Source organism: Babylonia areolata, chromosome 27 (genome assembly GCF_041734735.1).
Source record: "Babylonia areolata isolate BAREFJ2019XMU chromosome 27, ASM4173473v1, whole genome shotgun sequence".
Classification (NCBI taxonomy): Eukaryota; Metazoa; Mollusca; class Gastropoda; order Neogastropoda; family Buccinidae; genus Babylonia; species Babylonia areolata.
The window spans coordinates 40,777,913-40,805,739 of record NC_134902.1 but is presented as its reverse complement, the minus strand read 5'-3'; the positions used below and the strand labels follow the sequence as shown (position 1 = coordinate 40,805,739).

Genomic DNA, 27,827 nt, shown 5'->3' with positions numbered 1-27,827 from the left:
CTTGCTTATCATTTTGCTGTATGCCTTGTAAAACTGGAAATTTCTTGGAAATTGTCGCATCTATAACCTGAAACCCCTTGTTGCCTTGTAAAACTGCAAATCATTTGAAAATTCTTGCATGTATAATCCAAAACCCCTTGTCAGTAAAAGACAGTATTGTTGTTTTAGTGGTGGAGTTCTGTTATTGTTGTTTACACCGTGGCTTGATGTTGCCTTGGTGACAGAGCATTTCCATGGTGCCGGAGGATGAGTCTGTGATCCTGTCGTCCTTCTACAACACCATGGTGTCTCTGAAGGTCAAACAAGGTGAGTGGTGACAATGTGTATCAGTCTGTTGTTGTCTTACACACTTCATTGTCTCTGGAGGTCAAACAAGGTGAGTGATGACTAAGTGTATCAGTCTGTTGTTGTTTTACACACTTCATTGTCTCTGAAGGTCAAACAAGGTGAGTGGTGACAATGTGTATCAGTCTGTTGTTGTTTTACACACTTCATTGTCTCTGAAGGTCAAACAAGGTGAGTGGTGACAATGTGTATCAGTCTGTTGTTGTCTTACACACTTCATTGTCTCTGGAGGTCAAACAAGGTGAGTGATGACTAAGTATATCAGTCTGTTGTTGTCTTACACACTTCATTGTCTCTGGAGGTCAAACAAGGTGAGTGATGACTAAGTGTATCAGTCTGTTGTCGTTTTACACACTGAGTTGTCTGAAGGTCAAACAAGGTGAGTGATGACTAAGTGCATCAGTCTGTTGTCGTTTTACACACTGCGTTGTCTGAAGGTTAAACAAGGTGAGTGATGACTAAGTGCATCAGCCTGTTGTCGTTTTACACACTGCGTTGTCTGGAGGTCAAACAAGGTGAGTGATGACTAAGTGTATCAGTCTGTCATCGTTTTACACACTGCGTTGTCTGAAGGTCAAACAAGGTGAGTGATGACTAAGTGTATCAGTCTGTCATCGTTTTACACACTGCGTTGTCTGAAGGTTAAACAAGGTGAGTGATGACTAAGTGCATCAGCCTGTTGTCGTTTTACACACTGCGTTGTCTGAAGGTTAAACAAGGTGAGTGATGACTAAGTGCATCAGTCTGTTGTCGTTTTACACACTGCGTTGTCTGAAGGTTAAACAAGGTGAGTGATGACTAAGTGCATCAGTCTGTTGTCGTTTTACACACTGCGTTGTCTGAAGGTCAAACAAGGTGAGTGATGACTAAGTGTATCAGTCTGTCGTCGTTTTACACACTGCGTTGTCTGAAGGTCAAACAAGGTGAGTGATGACTAAGTGTATCAGTCTGTCGTCGTTTTACACACTGAGTTGTCTGAAGGTCAAACAAGGTGAGTGATGACTAAGTGCATCAGTCTGTTGTCGTTTTACACACTGCGTTGTCTGAAGGTTAAACAAGGTGACTGCAGCTTGAGACAGTGTGTGGGAATGTTTATTGTACAGGTTTCTTTATTGGCCTTTTGGCGTTTTTTTTCTTTGTTCGTTTTGCTCTTTTTTTCCTTTATTTTACATTGTTCCGGTATTAAGTCATTAGGTTGAGTGTGTCTTTTTCTTTATAACTTTTTTTTTGTATTATCTTAGTTGTTTGGGTTTTTGTTGTTGTTGTTGTTAGTAGTTCAATCATGTAAAACTGAAGATGCCATGTTATATATCTTTTAAATAGAACTGAAGAGATCAATCATGTCCTATAGCTGTTGTTTGTGTTTGCTGATATTGAACAAAATTTGAATCTTGATGTGACTTACATAGGAATTCACTGTTTCAGTTTCCAGCCAACTTTCAATTTTGCAATGTTATTGTAATTTGTGTATTATATTGTTCCTTTTATATGCTTGTGGTTGTTATTCATTGAAATATGTGTCTTTTTTCTGTGAATGAATCAGAAATCCTTAAAACATAAAATAGTGCATGCATGTCAACTTGTGGAACATGTTCTTTCTTTAGTAATGTATTGCTCTTGAAAAAATATGCTTAGAAATCAATTGTGTGTGTCGGACTGAAATATAACAAAGATGACATAATGGTTGGAGGTTGTGTGTGTGAATATGTGTTTTATGTGTGTGTATGTGTGGGTGTGAATCCGTGTGTTTATATGTGAGTGGGTGTGCATGTGTGTGCCTGCGCATGCATGCGATGTGTCTGTGTGCTTGTATGTTTGTTCTGTGTGGTTTGTGTCTGTCTGACATATTTTTCTAAAGTACTTTGAGATGTTTAGAAGCGCATTGTTAATATGCTATCATTATTGTTATTATTATAACTACTGTTATTATCACCATTATCATTATTGATATTATCTTTATTATAATCATCCGTGGCATTATTGTGCCTGACGTACACACAACATTGTCTTGTGGTTTCAGTGGAGGACAACGAGCTGTTTGATTTCCGAGGCTTCAGACTGGACTGGTTCAGACTGCAGGTCGGTAGAATTGCATTCCTTTTTTTTCTTTCCTCTTCATTTCCTTTTCTGTTCCATTCATTTTTTAAAGTGATTCACATCCAACCAAAATTGCTGGAGATAGAGGAATATTCAGTACTCATGTTGTCATCCCAAACCCTGTTACCATGCCTTCAGTCAGAGGAATATTGATGATGTCATCCCAAACCCTGTTACCATGCCTTCAGTCAGAGGAATATTGATGTTGTCATCCCAAACCCTGTTACCATGCCTTCAGTCAGAGGAATATTGAATATTGATGTTGTCATCCCAAACCCTGTTACCATGCCTTCAGTCAGAGGAATATTGAATATTGATGTTGTCATCCCAAACCCTGTTACCATGCCTACAGTCAGAGGAATATTGATGTTGTCATCCCAAACCCTGTTACCATGCCTTCAGTCAGAGGAATATTGATGTTGTCATCCCAAACCCTGTTACCATGCCTTCAGTCAGAGGAATATTGAATATTGATGTTGTCATCCCAAACCCTGTTACCATGCCTTCAGTCAGAGGAATATTGAATATTGATGTTGTCATCCCAAACCCTGTTACCATGCCTACAGTCAGAGGAATATTGATGTTGTCATCCCAAACCCTGTTACCATGCCTTCAGTCAGAGGAATATTGAATATTGATGATGTCATCCCAAACCCTGTTACCATGCCTACAGTCAGAGGAATATTGATGTTGTCATCCCAAACCCTGTTACCATGCCTTCAGTCAGAGGAATATTGATGTTGTCATCCCAAACCCTGTTACCATGCCTTCAGTCAGAGGAATATTGATGTTGTCATCCCAAACCCTGTTACCATGTCTACAGTCAGAGGAATATTGATGTTGTCATCCCAAACCCTGTTACCATGCCTTCAGTCAGAGGAATATTGATGTTGTCATCCCAAACCCTGTTACCATGCCTTCAGTCAGAGGAATATTGATGTTGTCATCCCAAACCCTGTTACCATGCCTTCAGTCAGAGGAATATTGAATATTGATGTTGTCATCCCAAACCCTGTTACCATGCCTTCAGTCAGAGGGATATTGATGTTGTCATCCCAAACCCTGTTACCATGCCTTAAGTCAGAGGGATATTGAATATTGATGTTGTCATCCCAAACCCTGTTACCATGCCTTCAGTCAGAGGGATATTGAATATTGATGTTGTCATCCCAAACCCTGTTACCATGCCTTCAGTCAGAGGGATATTGAATATTGATGTTGTCATCCCAAACCCTGTTACCATGCCTACAGTCAGAGGAATATTGATGTTGTCATCCCAAACCCTGTTACCATGCCTTCAGTCAGAGGGATATTGATGTTGTCATCCCAAACCCTGTTACCATGCTTTCAGTCAGAGGGATATTGATGTTGTCATCCCAAACCCTGTTACCATGTCTACAGTCAGAGGAATATTGATGATGTCATCCCAAACCCTGTTACCATGCCTTCAGTCAGAGGGATATTGATGTTGTCATCCCAAACCCTGTTACCATGTCTACAGTCAGAGGAATATTGATGTTGTCATCCCAAACCCTGTTACCATGTCTACAGTCAGAGGAATATTGATGTTGTCATCCCAAACCCTGTTACCATGCTTTCAGTCAGAGGAATATTGATGTTGTCATCCCAAACCCTGTTACCATGCCTACAGTCAGAGGAATATTGAATATTGATGTTGTCATCCCAAACCCTGCTACCATGCCTTCAGTCAGAGGGATATTGAATATTGATGTTGTCATCCCAAACCCTTTTACCATGCCTTCAGTCAGAGGAATATTGATGATGTCATCCCAAACCCTGTTACCATGCCAACAGTCAGAGGAATATTGATGTTGTCATCCCAAACCCTGTTACCATGCCTTCAGTCAGAGGAATATTGATGTTGTCATCACAAACCCTGTTACCATGTCTACAGTCAGAGGAATATTGATGTTGTCATCCCAAACCCTGTTACCATGCCTTCAGTCAGAGGAATATTGATGATGTCATCCCAAACCCTGTTACCATGCCTTCAGTCAGAGGAATATTGAATATTGATGTTGTCATCCCAAACCCTGTTACCATGTCTACAGTCAGAGGGATATCAATGATGGACAGGTCTACCACCTACTCTGAATCCAGGACCATCATTAAGGCCAGGCTGCAGAACAAGTGGAAGCAGCAGCATCCACACCACAACAGAGCAGACCGGTACTACCTGCTGACTCGTCGAGAGCAGGTAGCCATTTTCAGGCTCAGGACAGGCCACAACCACTTGAAACACCACCTATACACGAAACTCTGTATCGGTGACAGAGAGCAGTGCCCCTGCAGAACAGGCAGCCAGACAACAGAACATCTGCTGCAGTCCTGTCCGCTCCACCAAGCGTTCCGAGAGAAAACCTGGCCCGTCCCAATCCCAGCGGCCCGGACTGGAGGACCTGCGACGTACTGCCGCCTTCGTCGAGGAGACTGGGGATCCATATGATAAATGATGAACGAGACAACTGTGATGATGATGATCATGATGATGACGATGATAACAATATTGATAATGATGATGATGGTGATGACAAAAATGACAATGATGATGATAATGATGACAATGATAATGACGATGACGATGATGATGATGACAACAGGCGTACACCAGCGTGAGCAAGGCAGGTCTGATGCTGAGGGACCACCAGGACCTGGGCAAACACATGAACACCGTCATCTTCCACACCAAGATGGTCGACTACCTGGATGAGATGATCAACGAGTGTGGAGACTTGTCCGTCTACTGGTCAGGATCTGTGTGTGTGGGTGGGGGTGTGTGTGTTGTGAATGTGTGTTGTGTGTGTGTATGTTTGTTGTGTATGTGTGTGTGTGTGTCTATGTGTATGTTAGTGTGTAAACAATGTGTGTGTGTGTCTATGCATATGTTTGTAGGGGTGGGGGTGCAGGTCTGTTTTGTTTTGTGTGTGGATGTGTGTGTGTGTGTGTTGTTGTTGTTGTTGTTGTGTGTGTGTGTGTGTGTTGTTGTTGTTGTTGTTTTGTGTGTGGATGTGTGTGTGTGTGTGTTGTTGTTGTTGTTGTTGTGTGTGTGTGTGTGTTTATCTTTATTTCTTTTTTGAGAGGGAGGAGTTAATATTTTTACCATGTTTGTTACTTACAAGAAAATTGTCTTGAGAAAAATTAATGATGATGATGGTGATGAAGGTTACACAGGGAAGAGAACACTGTGTGTGCATTGATCTGTCTGTCTGTGCCAGCATGATGCCTTCGTTGACATAACAGATCATGTCTGTCTGTGCCAGCATGACACCTTCGTTGACATAACAGATCCTGTCTGTCTGTGCCAGCATGACGCCTTCGTTGACATAACAGATCATGTCTGTCTGTGCCAGCATGACGCCTTCGTTGACATAACAGATCATGTCTGTCTGTGCCAGCATGACGCCTTCGTTGACATAACAGATCATGTCTGTCTGTGCCAGCATGACGCCTTCGTTGACATAACAGATCATGTTTGTCTGTGCCAGCATGACGCCTTCGTTGACATAACAGATCATGTCGGTCTGTCTCTCTTCTTTCTCTCTGCCTCTGTCTGTCTGTCTCCCTCCCTCCCTCTGTTCCCCTTGTCTCCCTGTCACTGTCTGTCTGTCTCTCTCTCTGTGTTCTCCTTGTCTCCCTGTCACTGTCTGTCTCTCTCTCTCTCTCTGTTCCCCCTGTCTCCCTGTCACTGTCTCCCTCTCTGTTCCCCTTGTCTCCCTGTCACTGTCTGTCTCCCTCTCTCTGTTCCCCCCGTCTCCCTGTCACTGTCTGTCTCCCTCTCTGTTCTCCTTGTCTCCCTGTCACTGTCTCCCTCTCTGTTCTCCCTGTCTCCCTCTCTGTTCCCCTTGTCTCCCTCTCTGTTCCCCCTGTCTCCCTGTCACTGTCTCCCTCTCTGTTCTCCCTGTCTCCCTGTCACTGTCTGTCTCCCTCTCTGTTCTCCCTGTCACTGTCTGTCTCCCTCTCTGTTCTCCTTGTCTCCCTCTCTGTTCCCCTTGTCTCCCTGTCACTGTCTGTCTCCCTCTCTGTTCCCCTTGTCTCCCTGTCACTGTCTCCCTCTCTGTTCCCCTTGTCTCCCTGTCACTGTCTGTCTCCTCTCTGTTCCCCTTGTCTCCCTCTCACTGTCTGTCTCCCTCTCTGTTCCCCTTGTCTCCCTGTCACTGTCTCCCTCTCTGTTCCCCCTGTCTCCCTGTCACTGTCTGTCTCCCTCTCTGTTCTCCTTGTCTCCCTGTCACTGTCTCCCTCTCTGTTCTCCCTGTCTCCCTGTCACTGTCTGTCTCCCTCTCTGTTCTCCTTGTCTCCCTGTCACTGTCTGTCTCCCTCTCTGTTCTCCTTGTCTCCCTGTCACTGTCTCCCTCTCTGTTCTCCTTGTCTCCCTGTCACTGTCTGTCTCCCTCTCTGTTCTCCTTGTCTCCCTGTCACTGTCTGTCTCTCTCTGTTCCCCTTGTCTCCCTGTCACTGTCTGTCTGTCTCCCTCTCTCTGTTCTCCCTGTCTCCCTGTCACTGTCTGTCTCCCTCTCTGTTCCCCTTGTCTCCCTGTCACTGTCTGTCTCCCTCTCTGTTCTCCTTGTCTCCCTGTCACTGTCTCCCTCTCTGTTCTCCTTGTCTCCCTGTCACTGTCTGTCTCCCTCTCTGTTCCCCTTGTCTCCCTGTCACTGTCTGTCTCCCTCTCTGTTCCCCCTGTCTCCCTGTCACTGTCTCCCTCTCTGTTCCCCCTGTCTCCCTGTCACTGTCTCTCTCCCTCTCTCTGTTCTCCCTGTCTCCCTGTCACTGTCTCTCTTCCTCTCTCTGTTCCCCTTGTCTCCCTGTCACTGTCTGTCACTGTCTGCATTTCCCCTCTCTCTACTGAAAGCAAAGTGTTTTCCAGCATTTACAATGCTCAGCTCTACATGAATACACACATATCACGGGCGCAGTAGCCAAATGGTTAAGCGTTGGACTTTCAATCTGAGGGTCCCAGGTTTGAATCTGTGTAACGGTGCCTGGGGGGTAAAGGGTGGAGATTTTTCCGATCTCCCAGGTCAACGTATGTGCAGACCTGCTAGTGCCTGAACCCCCTTCGTGTGTATATGCAAGCAGAAGATCAAATATGCATGTTAAAGACCCTGTAATCCATGTCAGCATTCAGTGGGTTATGGAAACAAGAACATTCCCAGCATGCACACCCCAGAAAACTGAGTATGGCTGCCTACATGACGGGATAAAAACGGTCATACACGTAAAAGCCCACTCGTGTCCTTACAAGCGAACAATGAAGCTGCAACCCTCGGGCGAAGAAGAAGAAGAATGGAAAGTGTGTTTCTGTGTTGACAGTTTCTACACCAACCTGTTCGAGCACCAGTTCAAGCAGTGATTTAACAGAAAAGTGTGTTTCTGTGTTGACAGTTTCTACACCAACCTGTTTGAGCACCAGTTCAAGCAGTGATTTAACAGAAAAGTGTGTTTCTGTGTTGACAGTTTCTACACCAACCTGTTTGAGCACCAGTTCAAGCAGTGATTTAACAGAAAAGTGTGTTTCTGTGTTGACAGTTTCTACACCAACCTGTTCGAGCACCAGTTCAAGCAGTGATTTAACAGAAAAGTGTGTTTCTGTGTTGACAGTTTCTACACCAACCTGTTCGAGCACCAGTTCAAGCAGTGCATGGAGTTCCCAGCCCAGCACCGTTTCTCCATCATCTTCCCCATGATCTGCGCTCACTTCATGAACGCCACGCACGAGCTGTGTCCCGAGGAGGTCCGTGCCCTGGATGGTTTTTGTCTTCTTTGTTGTCTTTGTTGTTGTCTTCTTGTCTTTGTCATCTTCTTCGTTGTCTTCTTTGTCGTCGTCTTTGTTTTTGTCGTCTTCTTTGTTGTCTTTGTCGTCGTCTTTGTTGTCTTCTTGTCTTTGTCATCTTCTTTGTTGTCTTCTTTGTTGTCTTTGTCATCATCTTTTTCGTCTTCTTTGTTGTCTTTGTAATCTTGTCTTTGTTGTCTGTGTTGTCTTTGTCATCTTAGTATGTTTGTTGTCTTGTCTTTGTCATCTTGTCTTTGTCATCTTCTTGTCTTGGTCTTTGTCATCTTCTTGTCTTGGTCTTTGTCAATCTTCTTTTCTTTGTCATCTTGTCTTTATCATCTTCTTGTCTTTGTCTTTGTCATTTTCTTGTCATCTTCTTGTCTTTGTCATCTTGTCTTCGTCATCTTGTCTTTGTCATCTTGTCTTTGTCATCTTGTCTTTGTCATCTTCTTGTCTTGGTCTTTGTCATTTTCTTGTCATCTTCTTGTCTTCGTCATCTTGTATTTGTCATCTTGTATTTGTCATCTTGTATTTGTCATCTTGTCTTTGTCTTGTCTTTGTCATTTTCTTGTCATCTTCTTGTCTTTGTCATCTTATCTTTGTCATCTTTTATTTGTCATCTTGTCTTTTCATCTTGTCTTTGTCATCTTCTTGTCTTTGTCTTGTCTTTGTCATTTTCTTGTCTTTGATGTCATCTTGTATTCTTCTTGTTTTTTTCTTGTTGTCTTTCTCATCTTCATGCATGGAAGGCAAAGTGATTGAAATAAGAAAAGAATCGTCAAAATGCAAACTATGATCTGAACATATATTATATATCTTCTTTTTTCCCCAACCAGCGTCATTCCATCGGCACGACCAGCGTGCAGTACGCCCACTGGTTTCTGCGAGAGATGTCGGAGGAGGTCAACCAGGTCATCACCGCCATCTGTGAGGCACAGTGCGTGCTGAGCGACAAGGTAGGTCACTCTGGCCTACGATTCCTTCCACAGTGAAAGTTTCTATACAGCTGCCTTCCCCCCTCACCACGCCCCCTCTGTTTTTGTTTTTTTTTCTTATTCTTTAACTTATTTCATTCATTTCAAAGGCAGAATTAGGTAAGAAATCACTTCACTCTTCTTTTTTTCAATTATTTTATTCCTTTCAGAGGCAGCATTAGGTAAGCAGTGGTGTGTCACTCTGTGTACACAGCTGTGTTTTTATAGTGGTGTGTCACTCTGTGTACAGAACTGTGTTATTATAGTGGTGTGTCACTGTGTCTGTTCAGAACTGTGTTATTATAGTGGTGTGTCCCTGTGTGTGTACAGAACTGTGTTATTATAGTGGTGTGTCACTCTGTGTACAGAACTGTGTTATTATAGTGGTGTGTCCCTGTGTGTGTACAGAACTGTGTTATTATAGTGGTGTGTCACTCTGTGTACAGAACTGTGTTATTATAGTGGTGTGTCACTGTGTGTGTACAGAACTGTGTTATTATAGTGGTGTGTCACTGTGTGTGTACAGAACTGTGTTATTATCGTGGTGTGTCACTGTGTGTGTACAGAACTGTGTTATTATAGTGGTGTGTCACTGTGTGTGTACAGAACTGTGTTATTATAGTGGTGTGTCCCTGTGTGTGTACAGAACTGTGTTATTATCGTGGTGTGTCACTGTGTGTGTACAGAACTGTGTTATTAAAGTGGTGTGTCACTGTGTGTGTACAAAACTGTGTTATTAAAGTGGTGTGTCACTGTGTGTGTACAGAACTGTGTTATTAAAGTGGTGTGTCACTGTGTGTGTACAAAACTGTGTTATTAAAGTGGTGTGTCACTGTGTGTGTACAGAACTGTGTTATTATCGTGGTGTGTCACTGTGTGTGTACAGAACTGTTATTATCGTGGTGTGTCACTGTGTGTGTACAGAACTGTGTTATTGTAGTGGTGTGTCACTGTGTGTGTACAGAACTGTGTTATTGTAGTGGTGTGTCACTGTGTGTACAGAACTGTGTTATTGTAGTGGTGTGTCACTGTGTGTGTACAGAACTGTGTTATTGTAGTGGTGTGTCACTGTGTGTGTACAGAACTGTGTTATTATCGTGGTGTGTCACTGTGTGTGTACAGAACTGTGTTATTGTAGTGGTGTGTCACTGTGTGTGTACAAAACTGTGTTATTATCGTGGTGTGTCACTGTGTGTGTACAGAACTGTGTTATTATCGTGGTGTGTCACTGTGTGTGTACAGAACTGTGTTATTATCGTGGTGTGTCACTGTGTGTACAGAACTGTGTTATTGTAGTGGTGTGTCACTGTGTGTGTACAGAACTGTGTTATTAAAGTGGTGTGTCACTGTGTGTGTACAGAACTGTGTTATTGTAGTGGTGTGTCACTGTGTGTGTACAGAACTGTGTTATTAAAGTGGTGTGTCACTGTGTGTGTACAGAACTGTGTTATTGTAGTGGTGTGTCACTGTGTGTGTACAGAACTGTGTTATTATAGTGGTGTGTCACTGTGTGTGTACAGAACTGTGTTATTATAGTGGTGTGTCACTGTGTGTGTACAGAACTGTGTTATTATAGTGGTGTGTCCCTGTGTGTGTACAGAACTGTGTTATTATAGTGGTGTGGACACATTTGACGAGTGCTATAGCTGATTTAGCGTCCCAAGTTTGATGGTAACAGTGCCTGGTGGGTAAAGGGTTGAGATTTTTCAGATCTCCCAGGTTAACATATATGCAAACCTGTTAGTGCCTGAACCCCCTACGTGTGTATACAGATGCAGAAGATAAAATACACACGTTAAAGATCCTGAAATCCATGTCGGCATTTGGTGGGTTATGGACACAAGAAGATACCCAGCATGCACCCCCCCAAAATGGAGTACGGCTGCGTACATGGTGAGGTAAATGAACAAAACGGCCATACATCTAAACTGTTGCATGTCTGTATGAGTACATGTGTGCACGACTGAAACCTGACTGAATGACACAGGAAATGAATGATGAGCTCCCAAATGGCAGCCGTCAGTCGGCTCTAGCCAGGTAGACAACCTGTTGTGCAATGACTCCGTGTTTGTAAAGTGTTTAGAGTTTGGTCTCCAACTGAGGATAGGCGCTATGATGGCTGGTGATGGGCTGGTTCTTCGCTTGCGAAGATCAGTGGGAAGTTCCCGCCAGGGATGGGCGGCATGCCTTTTGATGACTAATTAGTCCAGTCTGTGATCTGCAGAGTCTGTGGCATTGTGGGCAGGTGTAGATCTGGCCTGCGTTGCTGGGCTGCGGACCTGGGTCTTTCCTTCTTCTTTTCTCCTGGATGTTCAGTCGTCTGGTTTCCTCAAAGTGTTGGGTTCCCCTGAACGTTGAAGATCTCCAGCTACCTCTATCTGATGCTGACTGCTCCCATGTCTTGGGGTTGATGTCCACTTGGTATAGTTGCTTCTTCAGTTGGTCCTTGAATCTTTTCTGTGGTGCGCCTGTATTGTGTTTGCCTTGGACCAACTCCCCATGGAATACTGCTTTTGGCATGTGAGTGTCAGGCATCCAGGTGTCCTGCCCAGCGAAGTTGTTTTAGCATGAGCATTCCCTCAATGTTTTGCAGTAGGCGCTATATAAATATCCATATCATCATCATCATCATCATCATCATCATCATGGTGTGTGTCGTTGTGTGTACACAGCTGCTGCCAAAGCACAGCGCGGCCATCATTCTGGCCCAAGTGCAGAAGAAGAAGAAGAAGGAGAGGGAAAAGAAGGAGAAGGAGCCGGAGAAGCCGGGCATGGAGAGCGTGCGCAAGAACAGAGAGGTCTTCACAAGGTGGGTCACTCCTGTCGTCATCTGTGGGGGAAGGGGGGGGGGGATCGGGGGGAGGAAGATATGGTTGTGCACAAGAACAGAGAGGTCTTCACAAGGTGGGTCACTCCTGTCGTCATCTGTGGGGGAAAGGGGGGGGGGGGGGGGCATCGGGGGGAGGAAGATATGGTTGTGCACAAGAACAGAGAGGTCTTCACAAGGTGGGTCACTCCTGTCGTCATCTGTGGGGGAAAGGGGGGGGGGGGCATCGGGGGGAGGAAGATATGGTTGTGCACAAAAACAGAGAGGTCTTCACAAGGTGGGTCACTCCTGTCGTCATCTGTGGGGGAAAGGGGGGGGGGGGGGCATCGGGGGGAGGAAGATATGGTTGTGCACAAGAACAGAGAGGTCTTCACAAGGTGGGTCACTCCTGTCGTCATCTGTGGGGGTGGGGGGTGGAGAGGGAGGAGGGGTGGGTATGGTTGTTGGGGGGAGTGTGTGAGATGTGTTGTATCTGTGTGTGTGTGTGTCTTTGGGTGTGTGTGTGTGTCTTTGGGTATGTGTGTGTGTGTGTGTGTCTTTGGGTATGTGTTTGTCTGTGTGTGTTGGTGTGTGTGGCTGAGGCTTTTTGACACATTCAGTTATTATAAAAACCCAGAAGTGTGTGTTTCTTTTATGGCATTATAATCATTATGCCCATAGTATTGTTTTTTCATATCAGTAATGATACTGATATATAATAATGATAATCATAATCATGAAAAATAAGAATAATAATTTTTGCTTTTAGTATTATTTTCAAAATGCTGTCAGGATGGCCATGACATGACACTGTTGTTGTTACGCTGTCAGGGTGGACATGACATGACACTGTGTTGTTGTGCTGTCAGGGTGGACATGACATGACACTGTGTTGTTGTGCTGTCAGGGATGACATGACACTGTGTTGTTGTTATGCTGTCAGGGTGGACATGACATGACATGACACTGTGTGTTGTTGTTGTGCTGTCATAATGGACATGACATGACACACTGTGTGTTGTGCTGTCATAATGGACATGACATGACACCATGTGTTGTGCTGTCAGGATGGACAAGCTGCACATGGCGCTGACTGAGCTGTGCTATGCCATCAACTACTGCAACGTGATCCAGGTGTGGGAGCACGGCTTCATCCCTCGCGAGTTCTTCCTGCAGCACCTGGAGGCACGCTTCAACAAGTGGGTGGACTGCACGGGGAACGCTGGGGCATCAGGGGATGGTGGGGAATGTTGGGGGCATCAGGGGATGGTGGGGAATGTTGGGGGCATCAGGGGAATGTTGGGGGCATCAGGGGAATGTTGGGGGCATCAGGGGATGGTGGGGGCATCAGGGGATGGTGGGGAGTGTTGGGGGCATCAGGGGATGGTGGGGGCATCAGGGGATTGTTGGGGGCATCAGGGGAATGTTGGGGGCATCAGGGAATGGTAGGGAATGTTGGGGGCATCAGGGAATGGTGGGAAATGTTGGGATAATGTTGGAGGGGGGTTGGTGACACTGAACCAGTGTTGGAAACATTAGGGGATGGTGGGGAACTTTGGGGATTGTTTTTGGTAACAGTTGACAGGAAGGGGTTTGCTTTGACCCCCTTAGTGGTAACAAGACATGAAGGGGGAGTTTGCTTTGTCCCCCTTAGTGGTAACAAGACGTGAAGGGGGGAGTTTGCTTTGTCCCCCTTAGTGGTAACAAGACGTGAAGGGGGGAGTTTGCTTTGTCCCCCTTAGTGGTAACAAGACATGAAGGGGGGAGTTTGCTTTGTCCCCCTTAGTGGTAACAAGACGTGAAGGGGGGAGTTTGCTTTGTCCCCCTTAGTGGTAACAAGACGTGAAGGGGGGAGTTTGCTTTGACCCCCTTAGTGGTAACAAGACGTGAAGGGGGGAGTTTGCTTTGACCCCCTTAGTGGTAACAAGACGTGAAGGGAGGAGTTTGCTTTGACCCCCTTAGTGGTAACAAGACGTGAAGGGGGGAGTTTGCTTTGTCCCCCTTAGTGGTAACAAGACGTGAAGGGAGGAGTTTGCTTTGTCCCCCTTAGTGGTAACAAGACGTGAAGGGGGGAGTTTGCTTTGTACCCCTCAGGGCGTTGGTGGGCATGATGATGTACAACCCAGACACCACAGAGATCGCCAAGCCGTCAGAACTGCTGAACGGAGTTCGAGCCTACATGAACGTGCTGCAAGGACTGGAAAACTATGGTCAGTACTTTCAACCATTCCTGTCAAAAGATGACATTTTCTTGGGGGTCCAGAGGGTAGCGATTTTTTGTTGCTGTTGTTGTCTTTTCATTTTTGAAGAAATGATTTTTTGTTTTATTGACATTTGCCGTGTAACTGAGTGGATATGATTCAGTAAATATAGTCTATTGTATTGTATTACTTTTTGTCACGCCAGATTTCTCTGTTTAAAATTCAGGCTGCTGTCCCCACAGAGAGAGCATCATCACAGTGCAGTCCACCCATATTTTTGTTCTTTTTTTCTGCGACACTTTCTTGAAAATGAAAGTGATTGTGAAACTGGGCAATGATTTACTACCCACATGAGGGATCATTTATCATTTCAGATTTGTTCTGAGGGATGTCATCAAAGTTAATTCAGAATTACAGACTTTGGTTCAAGGTTGTTAGACATGGAAAAGCTTTGATTGCTTTCATCTGTGTAGAATCATGTGACTGACTGAACACAGCGCAGCTGTGAAAGCTGTTAGACTGTGAGAGTGGTGTCATGTGTATCACTTTCTGTCACACACACCCATGCACACACACATGCACACACATGCACACACACACACACAAACAACCTGTGGAAGGGCTTGTGATATTTTGTGGAAGATATTCTCAGAACTAAGGACCACAGTATGCAAATGTTCAGAAACCATGCGTGAGCTGATTCAGGCCTTGTGGTTACCATGGGAACAGTTTTGTGCTGATTCAGGCCTTGTGGTTACCATGGGAACAGTTTTGTGCTGATTCAGGCCTTGTGGTTACCATGGGAACAGTTTTGTGCTGATTCAGGCCTTGTGGTTACCATGGGAACAGTTCTGTGCTGGTTCAGGCCTTGTGGTTACCATGGGAACAGTTTCGTGCTGGTTCAGACCTTGTGGTTACCATGGGAACAGTTTCGTGCTGGTTCAGACCTTGTGGTTACCATGGGAACAGTTTCGTGCTGGTTCAGACCTTGTGGTTACCATGAGAACAGTTGTGTGATGATTCAGGCCTTGTGGTTACCATGGGAACAGTTGTGTGATGATTCAGGCCTTGTGGTTACCATGGAAACAGTTCTGTGCTGATTGTATTATTGTATTACTCCTTTTTGTCACAACAGATTTCTCTGTGCGAAATTCAGGCTGCTTTCCCCAGCGAGAGTGTGTCGCTACACTGAGAGCGCGACCCTTTTGTTTGTTTCATATAATTTTTCTGCCTGCAATTTTATTTGTTTTCCTGTCAAAGTGGATTTTTCTACAGAATTTTGCCAGGAACAACTGTTTTGTTGCCATGGATTCTTTTACGAGCTCTTAGTGCATGCTGCACATGGGACCTTGGTTTTCTAATTTGAATGCCTAGCGTCCAGACCACCGCTCAATGTCTGGAGGAGGGGGAGAATGACAACTATGGAATTTGAACCAATGCGCACAGATTCTCTCTCTTCCTGGGCCTTACCTCTAGGAATCGGGCTTCGTGGTTACCATAGGAACAGTATCTGCAGGAAGTGGGCACTGTGTTTGCTGTGTGTTGCAGTTCACATCGACATCGCCCGGGTGTTCAACAACGCCCTGCCCCAGCAGACACAGAGCACCGACGCTTCAGGGGAGAAGACCATCACTGCCAACTACACCAACTGGTATGTGTCCCTTTGATAGTCTGTCGTGTCCAACTATGATCATCACAACAGCAGAGGAGGCAGCTGCTGTCTCGACTATCTGGGCTAGAATTTGATTGTAGTGGAGAGTGTCTTGCCCAAGTTACATCCCCACTCTCTCGGCCAAGAGGGTTTTAGGACAATCGGCGCTGGGATGGTTCCCAAAGGCCAACTAGCCCCAAATGCTGCAGCACTGAGAGCCAGTGCAATTTTGCCTCCTAGGTTGAGAGTCATAGTCCTTCGCAAAAGACTAAGCTGTAAATGATTTCCCATTGCAATGGAGAAACCATTGATCATACCGCTCTAACTTTGCTGTTGACTCAACACTATCCCTACCAACTACACCAACTGGTAGAACTCAACACTATCCCTACCAACTACACCAACTGGTAGAACTCAACACTATCACTACCAACTACACCAACTGGTAGAACTCAACACTATCACTACCAACTACATTAACTGGTAGAACTCAACACTATCACTACCAACTACACCAACTGGTAGAACTCAACACTATCACTACCAACTACATTAACTGGTAGGACTCAACACTATCACTACCAACTACACCAACTGGTAGAACTCAGCAGAACACTATCACTACCAACTACACCAACTGGTAGAACTCAACACTATCACTACCAACTACACCAACTGGTAGAACTCAGCAGAACACTATCACTACCAACTACACCAACTGGTAGAACTCAGCAGAACACTATCACTACCAACTACACCATCTGGTAGAACTCAACAGAACACTATCACTGCCAACTACACCAACTGGTAGGACTCAACACTATCACTACCAACTACATTAACTGGTAGAACTCGGTACTATCAATACCAACTACACCAACTGGTAGAACTCAACACTATCACTACAACTACACCAACTGGTAGAACTCAGCAGAACACTATCACTACCAACTACATTAACTGGTAGAACTCAACACTATCACTACCAACTACATTAACTGGTAGAACTCAACACTATCACTACCAACTACATTAACTGGTAGAACTCAACACTATCACTACCAACTACATTAACTGGTAGAACTCAGCAGAACACTATCACTACCAACTACATTAACTGGTAGAACTCAGCAGAACACTATCACTACCAACTACATTAACTGGTAGAACTCAGCAGAACACTATCACTACCAACTACATTAACTGGTAGAACTCAGCAGAACACTATCACTACCAACTACACCAACTGGTAGAACTCAGCAGAACACTATCACTACCATCTACACCAACTGGTAGAACTCAGCAGAACACTATCACTACCATCTACACCAACTGGTAGAACTCAGCAGAACACGATCACTACCATCTACACCAACTGGTAGAACTCAGCAGAACACGATCACTACCATCTACACCAACTGGTAGAACTCAGCAGAACACGATCACTACCATCTACACCAACTGGTAGAACTCAGCAGAACACTATCACTACCATCTACACCAACTGGTAGAACTCAGCAGAACACGATCACTACCATCTACACCAACTGGTAGAACTCAGCAGAACACGATCACTACCATCTACACCAACTGGTAGAACTCAGCAGAACACGATCACTACCATCTACACCAACTGGTAGAACTCAGCAGAACACGATCACTACCATCTACACCAACTGGTAGAACTCAGCAGAACACGATCACTACCATCTACACCAACTGGTAGAACTCAGCAGAACACGATCACTACCAACTACACCAACTGGTAGAACTCAGCAGAACACGATCACTACCAACTACACCAACTGGTAGAACTCAGCAGAACACGATCACTACCATCTACACCAACTGGTAGAACTCAGCAGAACACGATCACTACCATCTACACCAACTGGTAGAACTCAGCAGAACACGATCACTACCATCTACACCAACTGGTAGAACTCAGCAGAACACGATCACTACCATCTACACCAACTGGTAGAACTCAGCAGAACACTATCACTACCATCTACACCAACTGGTAGAACTCAGCAGAACACGATCACTACCAACTACACCAACTGGTAGAACTCAGCAGAACACTATCACTACCATCTACACCAACTGGTAGAACTCAGCAGAACACTATCACTACCAACTACACCAACTGGTAGAACTCAGCAGAACACTATCACTACCAACTACACCAACTGGTAGAACTCAGCAGAACACTATCACTACCATCTACACCAACTGGTAGAACTCAGCAGAACACGATCACTACCATCTACACCAACTGGTAGAACTCAGCAGAACACTATCACTACCAACTACACCAACTGGTAGAACTCAGCAGAACACGATCACTACCATCTACACCATCTGGTAGAACTCAGCAGAACACGATCACTACCATCTACACCAACTGGTAGAACTCAGCAGAACACGATCACTACCATCTACACCAACTGGTAGAACTCAGCAGAACACGATCACTACCATCTACACCAACTGGTAGAACTCAGCAGAACACGATCACTACCATCTACACCAACTGGTAGAACTCAGCAGAACACGATCACTACCAACTACACCAACTGGTAGAACTCAACACTATCACTACCAACTACATTAACTGGTAGAACTCAGCAGAACACTATCACTACCATCTACACCAACTGGTAAGGTCAGCTTGGGAACACAGAGTAAGGGAGGGGGTGTGGAGGTAGGGGAGAAAGTCATCTCTGTATCAAGTCTGATTGGAATCTCCTTCTTCTTCTCCTTCTCCTTCTTCTCCTTCTTTTTCTCCTTCTTCCTTCTTCTTCTCCTTCTTCTCCTTCTCCTTCTTCTCCTTCTTCCTTCTTCATCTTTCTTCTTCTCCTTCTTCTTTTCTTCTGTTTCATTTGTGTGCTGAAACTCCCATGTTCAATGGTATTTACCTGTGGTTATTTTTACTTGTGCAACTTTTTTTTTTACCCCACCATTTTCAGGGTTGTGTAGTCAGTGTGTGTGTGTTTGATCATGTGTATGTGACAAGAATTGTTTTTGTCTGATGTCAGGTATATATATAAAATTAAAAAAAGACAACAACAACAACAACAACAAAAAACCATGATGGAATTAAATGTGTGTTGACGTGATGGAATTCAAGGTGAGTGTGTTGTAATGATATAATTCAAGGTGAGTGTATTGTAATGATGGAATTAAAGGTGAGTGTGTTGATGTGATGGAATTAAAAGTGGGCATGTCGACATGATGGAATTAAAGGTGGGCGTGTCAACGTGATGGAATTAAAGGTGTGTGTCTCAACATGATGGAATTAAAGGTGGGCGTGTCAACGTGATGGAATTAAAGGTGTGTGTCTCAACATGATGGAATTAAAGGTGTGTGTGTCAACATGATGGAATTAAAGGTGTGTGTCTCAACATGATGGAATTAAAGATGGGCATGTCAATGTGATGGAATTAAAGGTGGGCGTGTTGATGTGATGGAATTAAAAGTGGGCATGTCATCAACATGATTGAATTAAAGGTGGGCGTGTCGATGTGATGGAATTAAAGGTGTGTGTCTCAACATGATGGAATTAAAGGTGTGTGTTTCAACATGATGGAATTAAAGGTGTGTGTCTCAACATGATGGAATTAAAGGTGGGCGTGTCAACGTGATGGAATTAAAGATGGGCATGTCAATGTGATGGAATTAAAGGTGGGCGTGTTGATGTGATGGAATTAAAAGTGGGCATGTCATCGACATGATTGAATTAAAGGTGGGCGTGTTGATGTGATGGAATTAAAGGTGTGTGGCTCAACATGATGGAATTAAAGGTGGGCGTGTCAATGTGATGGAATTAAAGGTGCGTGTCTCAACATGATGGAATTAAAGGTGGGCGTGTCAACGTGATGGAATTAAAGATGGAATTAAAGGTGGGCGTGTCAACGTGATGGAATTAAAGATGGGCATGTTAATGTGATGGCATTAAAGGTGGGTGTGTTGATGTGGTGGAATTAAAGGTGGGCATGTTGACATGATGGAATTAAAGGTGGGCGTGTCAACATGATGGAATTAAAGGTGGGTGTGTCGATGAATTAAAGGTGGGTGTGTCAATGTGATGGAATTAAAGGTGGGCGTGTCAATGTGATGGAATTAAAGGTGGGTGTGTTGATGTGATGGAATTAAAGGTGGGCATGTCGATGTAGTGGAATTAAAGGTGGGCATGTCGACATGATGGAATTAAAGGTGGGCATGTCGATGTAGTGGAATTAAAGGTGGGCATGTCGATGTGGTGGAATTAAAGGTGGGCATGTCGATGTGGTGGAATAAAAGGTGGGTGTGCTGATAAGATGGAATTAAAGATGGGCGTGTCGACGTGATAGAATTAAAGGTGGGCATGTCAACGTGATGGAATTAAAGGTGGGTATGCCGACATGATGGAATTAAAGATGGGCGTGTCGACATGATGTGACAGGTACCTTGACGTGTTGCTGCGTCGAGCGACGTGTAACGTGGGACAGATCGTGTACTCCCCACGCCAGAAGGCCTTTGTCACAGTGTCCTCCTCAGACGGCCAGCAGAACTTTGCAGCAGAGGAGTACGCCGACCTGACAGAGCTGAGAGCTCTGGCTGAGCTGATTGGGCCCTACGGCATGAAGCACCTGGGGGAACGACTCATGCTCAACATTGCCAGCCAGGTGGACGAACTCAAGGTGAGACAGGCTGGGTACAGTGCTGTTGTCTGGGTGGATACAGTTGTTTTTTGATTTTTGACTTTCTAAAATCAGTAACATTCTGTGTCTGTCTGTCTGTCTGTCTGTGCGTGTGTGTATGTGTGTGTGTGTGTGTGTGCAGAAAATCATGGTGGCCAACTGACAGTGTTCATTGCTTGATGTGTGTGTGTGTGTGTGTGTGTGTGTGTGCAGAAAATCGTGGTGGCCAACAAAGAGACCTTGGTACAGCTGCGCACCAGCTTTGACAAACCTGACACGATGCGGGAGCTGTCCAGGAAACTACAGAGTGAGTGTTGAGTGTGTGCCGCTTGTCATGGATATGTGTCATGTTCACATCATGTGTGGGGGGGTTGTCATGAATATTCACATCTCTAGGGGGGAGGGGGGGGGGAGGGTGTCGTCATGAACATGTATCATGTTCACATCTCTGTGTGCTGTGTGGGGGGTCATTATGAACATGTATCATGTTCACATCTCCGTGTGCTGTGTGGGGTCGTCATGAACATGTATCATGTTCACATCTCTGTGTGCTGTGTGGGGTCGTTATGAACATGTATCATGTTCACATCTGTGTGTGTGTGTGGGGGGGGGGGGGGGGGTCATTATGAACATGTATCATGTTCACATCTGTGTGTGCTGTGGGGGGTCATTATGAACATGTATCATGTTCACATCTCTGTGTGGGGTCATTATGAACATGTATCATGTTCACATGTCTGTGTGCTGCGTGGGGGGTCATCATGAACATGTATCATGTTCACATCTCTGTGTGCTGGGGGGGGTGGGGGGGGGGGGGGGTGTCATCATGAACATGTATCATGTTCACATCTCTGTGTGCTTGGGGGGGGGGGGGGTCATCATGAACATGTATCATGTTCACATCTCTGTGTGTGTGTGTGTGTGGGGGGGGGTGTCATTATGAAACATGTATCATGTTCACATCTGTGTGTGCTGTGGGGGGTCATTATGAACATGTATCATGTTCACATCTCTGTGTGGGGTCATTATGAACATGTATCATGTTCACATGTCTGTGTGCTGCGTGGGGGGTCATCATGAACATGTATCATGTTCACATCTCTGTGTGCTGAGGGTGGGGGGGGTGGGGGGTGGGGGTCATTATGAACATGTATCATGTTCACAACGCTGTGTGCTGTGTGCGGGGTCATCATGAACATGTATCATGTTCACATCTCTGTGTGCTGTGTGTGGGGGGTTATTATGAACATGTATCATGTTCACATCTCTGTGTGCTGTGTGGGGGGTTGTTATGAACATGTATCATGTTCACAACGCTGTGTGCTGTGTGGGGGGTTGTTATGAACATGTATCATGTTCACAACGCTGTGTGCTGGGGGGAGGGGGGGGGGTTGTCATCTATGGGTTTGTGTGTGTGTGGGGGGTGTCATCTATGGGTTTGTGTGTGTGTGGGGGTTGTCATCTATGGGTTTGTGTGTGTGGGGGGGTTGTCATCTATGGATTTGTGTGTGTGGGGGGTGTCATCTATGGGTTTGTGTGTGTGGGGGGGGTGTCATCTATGGGTTTGTGTGTGTGTGGGGGTTGTCATCTATGGGTTTGTGTGTGTGGGGGGGTGTCATCTATGGGTTTGTGTGTGTGGGGGGTGTCATCTATGGGTTTGTGTGTGTGGGGGGGGTGTCATCTATGGGTTTGTGTGTGTGTGGGGGTTGTCATCTATGGGTTTGTGTGTGTGTGGGGGTTGTCATCTATGGGTTTGTGTGGGTGGGGGGTGTCATCTATGGGTTTGTGTGTGTGTGGGGGGTGTCATCTATGGGTTTGTGTGTGTGTGGGGGTTGTCATCTATGGGTTTGTGTGTGTGGGGGGGTGTCATCTATGGGTTTGTGTGTGTGTGTGGGGGTGTCATCTATGGGTTTGTGTGTGTGGGGGGGGTGTCATCTATGGGTTTGTGTGTGTGGGGGGGTTGTCATCTATGGGTTTGTGTGTGTGGGGGGGGGTGTCATCTATGGGTTTGGTTGTGTGTGTGGGGGTGTCATCTATGGGTTTGTGTGTGTGTGGGGGTGTCATCTATGGGTTTGTGTGTGTGGGGGGTGTCATCTATGGGTTTGTGTGTGTGGGGGGGGTGTCATCTATGGGTTTGTGTGTGTGTGGGGGTGTCATCTATGGGTTTGTGTGGGTGGGGGGTGTCATCTATGGGTTTGTGTGTGTGGGGGGGTGTCATCTATGGGTTTGTGTGTGTGGGGGGGGTGTCATCTATGGGTTTGTGTGTGTGTGGGGGGTGTCATCAATGGGTTTGTGTGTGGGGGGGTGTCATCAATGGGTTTGTGTGTGTGGGGGGGTGTCATCAATGGGTTTGTGTGTGTGGGGGGGTGTCATCAATGGGTTGTGGGATTGATTTTCTGATGGATCATGTGTCAGGTGTATTTGTCAGTATCTGTTGGGTGTATCTGTGTGTAGTTGTGGGTGTGTGGCTGTGTGTGTGGCTGTGTGTCTTTGTGTGTGTGTATGTTTGTGTGTTGTGTGTTCATACATATGCCAAAGTGGGAGGGAGGAGAAGGTATTTCAGCATGCTTGTGTCTGTGTGTACATGAATGTGTGCGTGTAAATGTACGTGTGTGATTGCGCTTTGGATTTTAATTTGTTTGAGGTCTTAGTTTTTAGTTCTGACTCTGTTCACTTACAGACGTTTCACATGTTTGTTCCATGTTTTAGAATTGCGTGGTTTTCTGTCTGGGATGTCTCCTGTCAGGCTGTGTGTGATATGCAGTGATTATGTTTTGACTTTTTTCTGTGATGTGTAGGAAGTTTTGTTTTTAGTTGTTGTTGTTGTTGTTGTTTTTGTTGTTGTTTTTTGTAGACACAGTATTTGATTTAGCCTGAAGAACATTTGTTTTGTTCTGTGTTTTAAAGAGACAGCAAAGAAAAAGCTTTTCTTCGTCAGTTTGATATGATTTAAAAGATGTCATAAGTTTAGGATATAAATGGTGGTGTACAGAGCTGCATTTTTTTTTTTTTTTTTAAAGAACACATGCAGACAGGCTACTGGAAATATTAGTATGACATGTCCAGGTCTGCTCTCTCCTGTCTTGCTGTGAATTCCTGTCTTCATCATGTTAGGAATTACACACACAGCCTTCAGAGAGTATGACATGTCCAGGTCTGTGTCTCCTGTCTTGCTGTGAATTCCTGTCTTCATCATGTTAGGAATTACACACACAGCCTTCAGACAGACAGTATGACATGTCCAGGTCTGCTCTCTCCTGTCTTGCTGTGAATTCCTGTCTTCATCATGTTAGGAATTACACACACAGCCTTCAGAGAGTATGACATGTCCAGGTCTGTGTCTCCTGTCTTGCTGTGAATTCCTGTCTTCATCATGTTAGGAATTACACACACAGCCTTCAGACAGACAGTATGACATGTCCAGGTCTGCTCTCTCCTGTCTTGCTGTGAATTCCTGTCTTCATCATGTTAGGAATTACACACACAGCCTTCAGACAGACAGTATGACATGTCCAGGTCTGCTCTCTCCTGTCTTGCTGTGAATTCCTGTCTTCATCATGTTAGGAATTACACACACAGCCTTCAGAGAGTATGACATGTCCAGGTCTGTGTCTCCTGTCTTGCTGTGAATTCCTGTCTTCATCATGTTAGGAATTACACACACAGCCTTCAGAGAGTATGACATGTCCAGGTCTGTGTCTCCTGTCTTGCTGTGAATTCCTGTCTTCATCATGTTAGGAATTACACACACAGCCTTCAGAAAGTATGAGATTCCATGCATTTCTTCCTAGATTTGACTGGTTTGTTTTATAATTGCTCTACAAGACATTATAATAACCATGCACATAAGGTGCTGATTAGGTTAGGTTCTGATTTTTCAGTTTACCACTTAAAATTTTTTTAAATTTTTGCTCACACAAAATCTTAGGGACAAATCCTACATGGGACATTATATGCATGATTTATAGAAACTTGATCCTGTGTATTTTCACTTATTTTCTCCTTTGAGTTGTATTTACTTTTATTTCTCAGTTACAATGATCAGGATTGGTTGTTTGTCACTTTAAGTTAGTTTCTGTTATAATGGTCAGGATTGGTTGTTTGTCACTGTAAGTTAGTTTCTGTTATAATGATCAGGATTGGTTGTTTGTCACTGTAAGTTAGTTTCTGTTATAATGATCAGGATTGGTTGTTTGTCACTTTAAGTTAGTTTCTGTTACAATGATCAGGATTGGTTGTTTGTCACTGTAAGTTAGTTTCTGTTACAATGATCAGGATTGGTTGTTTGTCACTTTAAGTTAGTTTCTGTTATAATGATCAGGATTGGTTGTTTGTCACTTTAAGTTAGTTTCTGTTATAATGATCAGGATTGGTTGTTTGTCACTGTAAGTTAGTTTCTGTTACAATGATCAGGATTGGTTGTTTGTCACTTTGTCAGTTTCTGTTATAATGATCAGGATTGGTTGTTTGTCACTTTAAGTTAGTTTCTGTTACAATGATCAGGATTGGTTGTTTGTCACTTTAAGTTAGTTTCTGTTACAATGATCAGGATTGGTTGTTTGTCACTTTAAGTTAGTTTCTGTTATAATGATCAGGATTGGTTGTTTGTCACTTTAAGTTAGTTTCTGTTACAATGATCAGGATTGGTTGTTTGTCACTGTAAGTTAGTTTCTGTTACAATGATCAGGATTGGTTGTTTGTCACTGTAAGTTAGTTTCTGTTACAATGATCAGGATTGGTTGTTTGTCACTTTGTCAGTTTCTGTTATAATGATCAGGATTGGTTGTTTGTCACTGTAAGTTAGTTTCTGTTACAATGATCAGGATTGGTTGTTTGTCACTGTAAGTTAGTTTCTGTTACAATGATCAGGATTGGTTGTTTGTCACTTTAAGTTAGTTTCTGTTACAATGATCAGGATTGGTTGTTTGTCACTTTAAGTTAGTTTCTCTGCTTTTTGTTGGTTTTGGTTGTTGACTTCTGAGTTCTTACTTGTAAGTTTTGTTTAGTTTCAGTTTTATTGGTGGAGATATTTTGTTATGACTGCCCCTATTGGTGGAGATATTTTGTTATGACTGTCCCTATTGGTGGAGATATTTTGTTATGACTGCCCCTGTTGTTTAAATGATTTGGTTTATGACTGTGTGTGTTGTAGTAAACTGAGTTGCCCCATGAGTTGTTTTGATGATTTCTGATTGTGTTGATTTTGACTTTTTTTTCCTCCATAGAGAACAGAACAGTGGGAAGTAAGGCCTGAGTGTTCACAGCACGAACCCCCTCTCCCCCCACACCCCTCACTGCCTCCCCCTCCCTCCCTCCCTCTGGTTGTTGTTCACACCTTGGTTTCCCTCCCTGCCCTCTGTGTAATCCAGACGTGTCGCTCTGTGTACCAGTCCTGTTCTTTGGGGTTACCCCCCCTCCCCCCTGCCCTCTGTGTAATCCAGACATCAACATTATATCTTTCATGTTCCTTGGGGTGACATCAGCATTATCTTCCATGTTACTTGGGTGACAGCAGCATTATCTTCCATGTTACTTGGGTGACATCAGCATTATTTTCCATGTTACTTTGGGTGACATCAGCATTATCTTCCATGTTACATGGGGTGATATCAGCATTATCTTTCTTGTTACTTGAGTCACATCAGCATTATCTTTCATGTTACTTGGGTGACGTCAGCATTATCTTTCATGTTACTTGGGTGACATCAGCATTATCTTTCATGTTACTTGGGTGACATCACCATTATTTTCCATGTTACTTTTGGTGACATCAGCATTATCTTCCATGTTACATGGGGTGATATCAGCATTATCTTTCTTGTTACTTGGGTGACATCAGCATTATCTTTCATGTTACTTGGGTGACGTCAGCATTATCTTTCATGTTACTTGGGTGACATCAGCATTATCTTTCATGTTACATGTGGTGACTTCAGCATTATCTTAAGTGTTACCTTGGCTACATCAGCATTATCTTTAATGTTACCTGGGGTGACATCAGCATTACCTTTCGTGTTACTTGGGTTAAATCAACGCTATCTTCAGTGTTACCTGGGCTACATCAGCATTATCTTTAATGTTACCTGGGGTGATATCAACATGATCTTTCATGTTACTTGGGGTGTCATCAGTATTATCTTTCATGTTACCTTAGGTAAATCACCATTATCTTCAGTGTTACCTGGGCTACATCAGCATTACCTTTAATGTTACTTGGGGTGACATCAACAATATTTTTGGTGTTGCCTGGACTACTTCAGTATTATCTTTAATGTTACTTGGGGTGACATCACTATTATCTTCAGTGTTACCTGGGCTACTTCAGTATTATCTTTAATGTTACTTGGGGTGACATCACTCCTATCTTCAGTGTTACCTGGGCTACTTTAGTATTATCTTTAATGTTACTTGGGGTGACACCACCGTTATCTTCAGTGTTACTTGAGATGGCCTTAGTGGTCGGCGAGGCTCTAAGCACCATAATTTGATTTGATTTGATTTGACCTTGGGTAGATCAGCATAAACTTCAGTGTTAACTGGGCTGCATCAGCATTATCATCAATGTTACCTGGGGTAGATCAGCATTATCTTCAGTGTTACCTTCGGAACATCATTGTCTTCAGTTACCTAGGGTACAAAATGGTATCATTAATGTTACCTTGGGTAGATCAGCGTTACCTTCAATGTTACCTGGGGTAGATCAGAATTATCTTCTTTGTTACCTGGGATACGTCACCATTATCACAATATTACCTATGGTACATCAACATTTTCATCAGTGTTACCCTGGGTAGATCAGAATTATCTTAAATGTTACCTGGGGTACATCAACATTATCATCAATGTTACCTATGGTACATCCACATTATCACCAGTGTTACCCTGGGTAGATCAGAATTATCTTCAGTGTTACCTGGGGGGCATCAACATTATTATCATTGTTACCTTGGGTACACCAGTATTTTCTTGTATTACCTTGGGTAGATAAGCATTATCTCCAATGTTACTTTGGTAGTTCAGCAGTAAGCATTATCTTCAATGTTACCTGGGTAGATGAACATTATCTTCAGTGTTACCTTGGGTAGATGAGCATTAGCTTCAATGTTACCTTGGGTAGATGAGCATTATCTTCAGTGTTACCTTGGGTAGATGGGTAGATGAGCATTATCTTCAGTGTTACCTTGGGTAGATGAGCATTATCTTCAATGTTACCTTGGGTAGCTGAACACTATCTTCAGTGTTACCTTGGGTAGATGATCATTATCTTCAATGTTACCTCG

At 44.2% G+C, this 27,827-nt stretch overlaps 1 protein-coding gene across 7 annotated transcripts in view; it reads left to right on the top strand.

Moving 5' to 3' along the window:
• Window positions 1-27,827, top strand: part of LOC143301288 (nck-associated protein 1-like) — a 95,845-nt gene that overhangs the window by 30,944 nt on the left and 37,074 nt on the right. For 5 of the 7 annotated variants that reach the window (XM_076615486.1, XM_076615485.1, XM_076615487.1 and 2 more), the window contains exons 14-25: window positions 225-306; window positions 2,366-2,424; window positions 5,064-5,209; window positions 8,059-8,191; window positions 9,067-9,186; window positions 11,877-12,013; window positions 13,078-13,209; window positions 14,105-14,220; window positions 15,760-15,862; window positions 20,310-20,547; window positions 20,761-20,854; window positions 25,773-25,790. In XM_076615486.1, coding sequence (XP_076471601.1) covers window positions 225-306; window positions 2,366-2,424; window positions 5,064-5,209; window positions 8,059-8,191; window positions 9,067-9,186; window positions 11,877-12,013; window positions 13,078-13,209; window positions 14,105-14,220; window positions 15,760-15,862; window positions 20,310-20,547; window positions 20,761-20,854; window positions 25,773-25,790 — 1,378 coding nt within the window. The remainder of the gene's footprint in view (window positions 1-224; window positions 307-2,365; window positions 2,425-5,063; window positions 5,210-8,058; window positions 8,192-9,066; window positions 9,187-11,876; window positions 12,014-13,077; window positions 13,210-14,104; window positions 14,221-15,759; window positions 15,863-20,309; window positions 20,548-20,760; window positions 20,855-25,772; window positions 25,791-27,827) is intronic. The other 2 variants (XM_076615488.1, XM_076615484.1) reach the window with 1 other exon arrangement.